General features: G+C 43.6%; 2 protein-coding genes across 2 annotated transcripts; one reads left to right on the forward strand and one right to left on the reverse strand.

Annotated features, from left to right (window-relative positions):
- Positions 1-229: 229 nt before the first annotated feature.
- On the reverse strand, positions 230-2,070 carry dnph1 (2'-deoxynucleoside 5'-phosphate N-hydrolase 1; the record flags this gene model as incomplete). Its single annotated transcript, XM_080535760.1, has 4 exons — positions 230-396; positions 898-1,008; positions 1,593-1,676; positions 1,935-2,070. The coding sequence occupies 4 exons, from the start codon at positions 2,068-2,070 to the stop codon at positions 230-232; spliced, it is 498 nt and encodes a 165-aa protein (XP_080391886.1).
- Positions 2,071-2,463: 393 nt separating this feature from the next.
- Positions 2,464-7,070, forward strand: mea1 (male-enhanced antigen 1). The gene is made up of 4 exons (XM_080544938.1): positions 2,464-2,530; positions 3,185-3,516; positions 3,917-4,019; positions 6,014-7,070. The coding sequence occupies exons 2-4, from the start codon at positions 3,217-3,219 to the stop codon at positions 6,175-6,177; spliced, it is 567 nt and encodes a 188-aa protein (XP_080401064.1). The 5' UTR covers positions 2,464-2,530; positions 3,185-3,216; the 3' UTR covers positions 6,178-7,070.
- Positions 7,071-8,605: the final 1,535 nt, after the last annotated feature.

Below are 8,605 nucleotides of genomic sequence, written 5' to 3' on the forward strand. Positions count from 1 at the left end.
GTCATTTATCATCTTTAACAAACCCTGTGTGTAGTAAACACATTGCTTCAACAGTATGTAGAAATGTATTAAATGTCATTTAAACAACTAATCTCTATAAAAACAAACAACATTGTCATTTATCATCTTCAACAAACCTTGTGTGTAGTAAACACATTGCTTCAACAGTATGTAGAAATGTATTAAATGTCATTTAAACAACTAATCTCCATAAAAACAAACAACATTGTCATTTACCATCTTCAACAACATTTTGGTCCGATTTGAGCTTGTTGAAGTAGGCTTCAAGGATACCCTCCACCTCCTCCTCCTCCTCCTCCTCCACCTCCTCCTCTGTGTAGTCTCGAACGTGGAAAAGGGAGCCATCATCCGCCCCCCTGATCATGGCAGACAGGGCTGGACATGGGGAAAGAAACAACATCACACATAGGTGAGTATACAGTACAATATGATCACTATGATCATATGATCACACATTATAGTCAGTCTGCTCTGATGGCCTACTACTTCAGGTATTCAGATTTGAACATGACCATTACAAACTAAGAACATTATGTTGATCCTGTTTAATGGTCCTGTACAACAATAATTCCTGTTACCAGTCAATAATTCGTGAGCTTAGAATTATAAGGTTCTATCTCCGTTTAGGGTAGTTCAGAGATATTGAGCGTCAAAGTTTTTACATTCCATTATGTTTTGTGAGATGGAACCTTTGTATTTTATTAATTACTAACTCAAAAATGTCAACATTTAAAAATAAAACCACACAGGCACGCTGATAAACACCTAATTGATCAGATTAGGTAAAAAACTACATTTTGACAAAAATGGAGATAGAACCTTATAATTCTAAAGTCACGATTGGCCAGAGAACCAATGTCAACGGTGAAATGTTACCTTTTCCAGAGGAAGGCCGGAAAAGGCAGAGGACTTTCTTCTGCATGGCCACCGCCCTGCCCAGCTCGTACCCAACTCCCAGAGACGGCTGTGTCACCTCAGCTACGATTACTAATGTCAAAGAGAAGAAATGTTTCACTTTTAGCTTGAACCATTGTGTAACTATAGCAGCAGCACGCACTTATAGTACAACTTTGTCCCTGTTGCTAAGACAAAATGTGTACGTTTGAAGAGGATAATGACATAGGAATGACACAGGAAATGCATAGCTTCATGTTCCTTGGTACATTTATCTTGGGCTTCACTGTATTTTAGCATTAATTGATAGGACTGGATATGTTATGTCATTGTCTATTGTATGTTTGCCTTATTTCAATGGTGTCAGTGGAAACTGAATTTCTCAGCAGGGATGGGCTGTGTAAGAGAAATCTCACACTCATGATGATGTAGCCATGGAAACAATCAGAGCAGGAAGATGTCCTTGTAATGGTTATGGTGGACAAGCTTGTATGGGAGACCAGGGTTCGAACCCCACCCAGGCATTGACCACACACATGATTGACACTGAAATGCAATGACCTCATTGTCAGGATGTGCTTCACACTGCCGGTTCCAAGTTACTTCACCCATACCTTAGCACCAGTCAACCTTCCACTACTAGACATGTTACAGTGAACATTGACATTCTATCTCACCATCAGACGTCTCAAGCCATTTCAAGTCTCGGTCGTGGATGAATTTCTCCCCGTCGGGGGAAAAAAAGGGAGGTGCATCCTCACCTAGGGACGTGCAGGTGGAAGATCAGAATACATGTGTGGAATGCAAAGTTACACAGAACGCATATGAGGAGTGTTAGAAGTTACACAGAACGCATTAGAGTAGTGTTAGAAGCAGATTCTCCTCATCATTTTGGCAACGGTCTCTCGCTTACCAGAGATAGGCAGATCCCGACTAAATAGCAAATAGTAGGTAGCTATTGCTACCCTGTGCAATACATGACATCGAAAGAAAGAGTACTCTAACTCAGCGCATCTCACCTTGGTCTGTCAGATCACTGTGGCTCACGTGCTCTGTGAGAACTGTGCCATATTTCTCCAGTTTTTTCACAATTCTCTGATAGATACCCACATCCTGTCTACCTCCGCGAATACTACCACAAAAGTAAATGCGCATAGCTGCCTCTCCACTTTAGTTTCTTAGTTTTAGAATGGTTTAAAACGCCCTTTGAAACTGCTGGCTAAAAATTCAAATGTTGAATGGCGGTGAATGGTGTGTGCAGGGGGGGGGGGGGGGTCAAGGGTCGTCATACATACTAGCATGGCGCAATGGCGCCACCCTGTGGTTTAGTGTCAAGAAATAACAAAACCAAGGTTTTAGAAGAAACCTTAAAATGACGACACATAAAGGACACTTCATATAAATATTGTTCCTTCAATCAATTAACAATACGTGCGAATCGTATCTTATCTTATCGTATATAAAGAGAGATCACATTCGCTAGCTGTAAAATCATGTATTGTAGCGTGATGACGTCAGTTTCGCGTATATTTTAATTTCCGTGACATACAGGAAGTCAGGAACCATAACAGCAGCCGGTGATCTGGCCCAAAAGAAAACCAATCAAAATTCCAAGGTTAGTGACATGACGCATTAGTCCACCCTGCTTTAGCGGTCTACAGGACAGGGGGTTATAATCATGTATTATTATTTCACTTCAATATCAAATAATCAAGTGATGCATCACGGGCATTCTTCTCCCCCTTTTTCGTGAGCTTGCTAACTGTTAGCTAGCTAGCATACCTAACGTGAACTAGTATCCATTCTCTGATCCATAGTGGATAAACATACACATATACATATATACATATATACTGTCTTGATCATGACATTAAATTAACAACAGCAAAAACGGAGCTTGGGGTTGTCATATACTGGGATGAAGGGGAGTGGATGATATCAGTAGCCAATGACATTCCTATTTGCAAGAAGAACCAAGCTCACAAGGCCTCACTTAAGTCAGATCCTTCCAACAATCATTTGGCTCACATCAATACATCAAAGAGCAGGGTTCCAATACTAATTGTATTTTCTCACACACTTAAAACGCCACTATGCTGCACTCCAGGTGAGTACCTAGGCCTAGATCACCTACCCTCGTCATGACACCTACTCTGATGTCACAACTACCCATGAACACCACTCATTCTGATCAGGGCTAAGACACATTCTCTTGACACATGAACCGTGAACAAGATTCCCACACAATGCTACTGTTCTCACCCCCCAGCCAGGGCTTCTGCCTGTGTTTGGCGTCTGTGGATGGAAGTGGAGAGGCCAGGAGAGATGGGTCCTGAGAGAATCTTGCCAAACTCGGAGGAGGAGCTGGGTCAGGAGAGGCCGTCGGACGGCGGGGGGCCCGTGGTGGGCGGTGGAGAGTGGAGTGGCGAGGACATGGAGGAAGACGAGGGGGGTGTCGGGGATGAAGAGGAGGACAACGGGGGCTACTATTACCAGCCACTGAACCAGGATCCAGACGGACTTAACGGGGCACCCGGGGACCAGCCGGACGACGGCGTCCCCATCGTTGAGCAACTGCAAGAGGTTCAGGAGAGAATAGAGGTATTCCCCATTCCCATCTTTCAGAAGACTCAGAACTTACTGCAATGTCAAGTCTGTGCATCATCATCATCATCATCATCATCATCAGGCAGTCTGGTGGTTTGATGACATCACAGGTCTCATACCGAATCATTTTTTAATCATCATATAGACTGTAATCGGCTGTCACGACTTGTGAATCGATGTGTTCTGTAGTATCTCATCCATATCTCAATCAGTGACTTGTGTTAATGATCACAATACACCGTGAGGGCGGCTGTGGCACAGGAGGAGAGAGAGAAAGAGAGAGAGAGAGAGAGAGAGAGAGAGAGAGAGAGAGAGAGAGAGAGAGAGAGAGAGAGATATGGGTTTGATCCCGTTTTTGGAAGGCGCTGATCAAACTCCATTGGTTGCTCTCCAGGCGATGGGCCTCCACCTGCCCCCCGCCCCAGACAGTGACGAGGAGGAGGACCCAGAGGGCGCCGCCGCCCAGCGCAGCGAGGCCTCCATCCCCATGGACGCAGGTGAGGCAGCCGTGCCACGCTCCGCATGATGAGGCGTACTCGTTATTAATAACTCGCATTATTGCCCTATGCCATCAGCCAGCGGCAGTGTTTCCTCCAGGATTTTTCACATTAGTGGCGGAGCGCAAATTTTTCGCGTGCACGCGCATAAAACGCGCACTGGCGCTCAAAACAAAGACGTAATTTCACCCAAAAATAGAGGGTGGCAACAATTATACTTTCTTAAATAGCGGTTAAGTCATTAAAGCCGAGCAGGTGTTTTTATATAGAAGGTGATCAAATACCAATATATCCTACAGCTGCAGCGGAACATGCGGAACGCGCATTACACACACACACACACAGAAAGATCAATACGAAGTAGGCCTACATGAGAGTACACGCACAAAACCGGCTAACGTTACTCATTAACTGTTTACACAAGTAAAATCACAGTGTGACTGTCAGATGGAGCATTCGGTAAACAACAACAGCAAGGTAATGCTATCAGTTGAGTTAAAGAAAACCAACTCTTACCTTTGAGGACACCAACATGAGCCGTGTTTACCCGTACCTCCGCCGTTCTGTTCGTGGTGATTTTAGAGGCAATAGATTATTTTTGCCCCGCGCATATTGCTATGAATAGTTCAAAGCTAGGTGCTTGCACGTTAGGTGCGAGAATGCTCGGTTAACCCATTAGCGGGAACATTATTTGTTTCACAAAATAGGCTGATTTAATTGACCATGAACATCAGAGACATACATTACGAATGTTCATTTAAAATACTCTATACTGATACTGAGCACTGGTATAAGAACATGAACCAGAGAACAGCAGTAAATGCAATAACCCACAGTCGTCGCTGATGATGGGGGGGTAGTGGTGGTCTAGTGGATAGTGAGATGGACTTGTGATCAGAAGGTTGTGAGTTCAAATCCCGCCTGAAACCACACCACTACTAGTGTGCCCTTGAGTAAGGCACTTAGCCCTCAGTTACTCCAGGGGGAATGTCCCTGTAATTCGTAATTGTAAGTCGCTTTGGATTAAAAGCGTCTGCTAAATGGCAAAATTAAAATTACATTAATTAATGATGTTGCATTTTCGATTAGGATACGTTTACGGGATTAAAGGGTCCGGCGACGGGCGAAGAGAGAAATCCAAATGTCCCGCTAAATTCGGACCAATCACAAAACTGTTTTGAAGGCGTGTCGCCGCGCGCCTGTTGAGAGGGATTCAGTCTCGATTGCAGTGCGAACACAAACGACGAGGTTAATTGTAACATATTGTAACTAACTACGCCCTAAATTGTAACGAAATGTAGGTCTGGAAGCGCCCTAAATCTAGCTTCAATCTGCTTTTTTTCTGTTCTCCGGTCATAATAACTCGCTGCCTTTCTGCGCAGCCTGAATCAAAGTGGACTGTCTGAATCAATTAGTGGCGGAGGAAATTCATTCGTGGCGGCCCGCCACGAATAAATGCATATAGCCTAGAGGAAACACTGAACGGGGATCAGAATGCTTGTTTCATTCCAAAATCACTATCTGCCCATGTCATCTCTTTGACATAGGCGTTTTTGACACTACATACAAAGATGGCTCGGCTGACCACAAGTGAAGTATGACTTAGGCAATGGACCTTTCGCTAAGCCATGCCCCGAAATAGAAATTGTCCAATCATATCACAGCAAAAGTCATGACAGGCAGAAAACTCGGACAAACAACTCGCTGATATCTGATGGTGAAAAGCTTGTAGACAAAATATTCCTGTCATCTTTAAAAAAACATGTCTATTACTTGCTGTGGTAAATCAGAAATCAGACATTTGCCAACTCCCGCCATTGTAAGTCATTGAATGTCATTCAGTCGCAGTCAGTCAGTCAGTCACTTGTCAATGAAGCGTTGTTTGATTGTGCGAGTTTTGAAAGGGGGCGTAGCTTAGCGATAGGTCCATTATGCTATGAGGGTAACGATATGCTGGTTCACGCTGTATGTTAATGCATGCCGTTGTTCTCCAGACCACGTGGAGCTGGTGAAGAGGACCATGGCAGCAGTGGCCCTGCCCACCCTGGCCATCCCTTCCTGGGCCCAGGAGATCTCAGACGACCAGTGGAAGGACATGGTTCAGCAGACACTTCAGACTCGGCAAAGCTCCGAAGGCCTGATGCTAGAGCGCAACTGAGACTGAGACTTGAAACACAGCGACCGTGTGACATCGGTGCCCCCTGCGTTCCAACGCAGCACTCTTACCCTCTCACCTCACCTCCCCTGAGGTCCTCTGAGTCTGTCATGGTGTCGTGTCTCTGTGACATCACAGGTCTCACTCTCGTGATGGTGTAGTGTCTCTATTCTGTAGAGATGTGTCATTGTGAAAACCCTGTCAAGTTTCCGACCAGATTTTCTCTATTCAATGTTTGTGATACTACCCTGAAAACACCCTCTACAAATGCTCAGGGACATTTGTAGATTCATATGTGAAGGAGGTCAAATTAACTACAGTGAGGCATCACAAATGTCTGCCACTTGAGTCAGTCCTCTCATCGATGAATGGAATTGAGTCCAACAATTGTTACTAATCGGTATTGGCTGATGAGGCTAGTTGTGGGTCTTGAGGAGTATGAAAACAAATTGCGATATTGTACATGAACCAGGACTTTCCATGCCTTCTCAACAGTTGTAGCGTACAGTAGAATGCCACCTGCCTTTAAGTTTTATCAAGGTTTTTTAATGTGCTTTTGTTTCCCTCTCTGTTTGATTACCATATCGCATATAGTATTTAATCACTGTCTATGTTGAACGTAATACATTTGTATATATATATATATGGCATCTCTGTAACAAAAACATGTTTTCTTGACGTTAATTCAGTCCAATAGTCCAAAAACCAGTGATAGATATTATTCAAGTTCATTGTGTAAGGATAACACAGAATCAGAAATGTAATGGATGTCAAACATGTCCACTTTATTTTTGAGTTTTTATTTTGTTCTGTACATACATGAACATCTGTACAAAATATGACTTTCATACTATGTAATGCTCTACTGAATTAAAGTACAACATATGTACATATGACCTGGAAAGCAGCGTAACATTAGTGTCAGATCTGGGCGGGGAGCAGAGGGGAGAGACCCTTTTGTTTCAGAATGTTCTCTTGAATTTGTCTTTGGCTACTGGACACACCGAGTGCAGCCTTCATCCACTGTGTCATAACTCAAATGCCATGTTAATATTAATAATGACAGTGTCCAGGAACAATGCTACAATATTCCTTGAGTCTGCTGTGTCTCAAGGGCTACATCTTTTGGGTACAAACTGTAGTCAATAGGAATGTACTGTATTGTTCTGTAAAAGAACAGTAATCAATTATTTATATTTATAAGTGAAATTGCTACTTAAATTATATTGTACATGAATATACAGCTCTGCAAAAAAATTAAGAGACCACTACAAATATGTCTTAAATCAGCATATCTACATGTATGGCAGCCATTCCATTCCAGTGTGTGTTGAGTTAGACAGGCACACCTCAATCTACTAAGTGAGGTACTGATTAGGTGAGCACCAGAACCCAATCTTATAAGTAAAAGTATAAAAACCACTGCTGTGGTCGTCACTCTGCTCTTGCAATAGGACCAGCTGGATGACAACAACAGTGCGAGTAGTACCTCAAAAGTAATTGTAATAATATATTTTTTAAAAAGAGTGGAAAAGAAAGGTTTTGAGTGAGGAAAAGAAGGGTTCAATTCTGGCTTTACTGTCAGAAAAATAACGAGTGTCAGGTTGATTTCATCCTTAAAATGTCAAAGACGGCGGTTCATAAGATCACGGTCAAGCAGCAGACATTGGGGACAACTAAGCTACAGACCGGCAGAGGGCGAAAACGACTCCACTGACCAGAATGACGCCAACTCATTCGATTGTCACTTAACAACTGTAGGACCAAGTGGCCTCCAAAAAGAATGGCAAACGGCAGCTGGGATTGGACCGTAGAGGACTGGAGTAAGGTAATCTTCTCTGATGAGTAAAATGTTCATCTTTGCCCAACACTAACCACAAAAAATCCCAGTCTTGGTAAGGAAGACTTAACACCAGAACCGCCATGGGTGAGGTCATTTAACCTAGTGAGTAAAAAGAAGAAAATCTACCTTTGGACTCGATAAAATTTCAGGACCGACCTTTCATAACTTTTTGTAGATATGTGCGTCCCAAGCTAAAGACAAAATGACGACGTACATGGAAAACCACAAGGAGACGGTGCGTCCGAAGCTTCTGACGATCCACCAACATGGAACATGGAACAAGAGGACCATGTATACAGGAAGAAAGACAGCCGTAATAGTGGAGGGGATGAGGACTCTCCTTGGTCTGGGTGAAACCAGATGGCTCCAGTCAGGGCAGGTCAAGCTGGCGAGTGGAGAGTCCATACTCTACTCCTGGCACCCAGAGCAGACAGAGGGGGCACCCAGAGCAGACAGAGGGAGTAGCGTTCATGCTTTCCACAGAAGGGCCCTTCTAATCAGCTGGGAACCCATCAACTCAAGGATCATCACAGCTAGGATCATACTACGCATAAGAAGATTGACCTCCAAGTAGTACAATGCTACGCC

The sequence above is a fragment of the Nansenia antarctica genome, assembly GCF_963989245.1.
Source record: "Nansenia antarctica genome assembly, chromosome: 1".
In the NCBI taxonomy this organism is placed as follows: Eukaryota; Metazoa; Chordata; class Actinopteri; order Argentiniformes; family Microstomatidae; genus Nansenia; species Nansenia antarctica.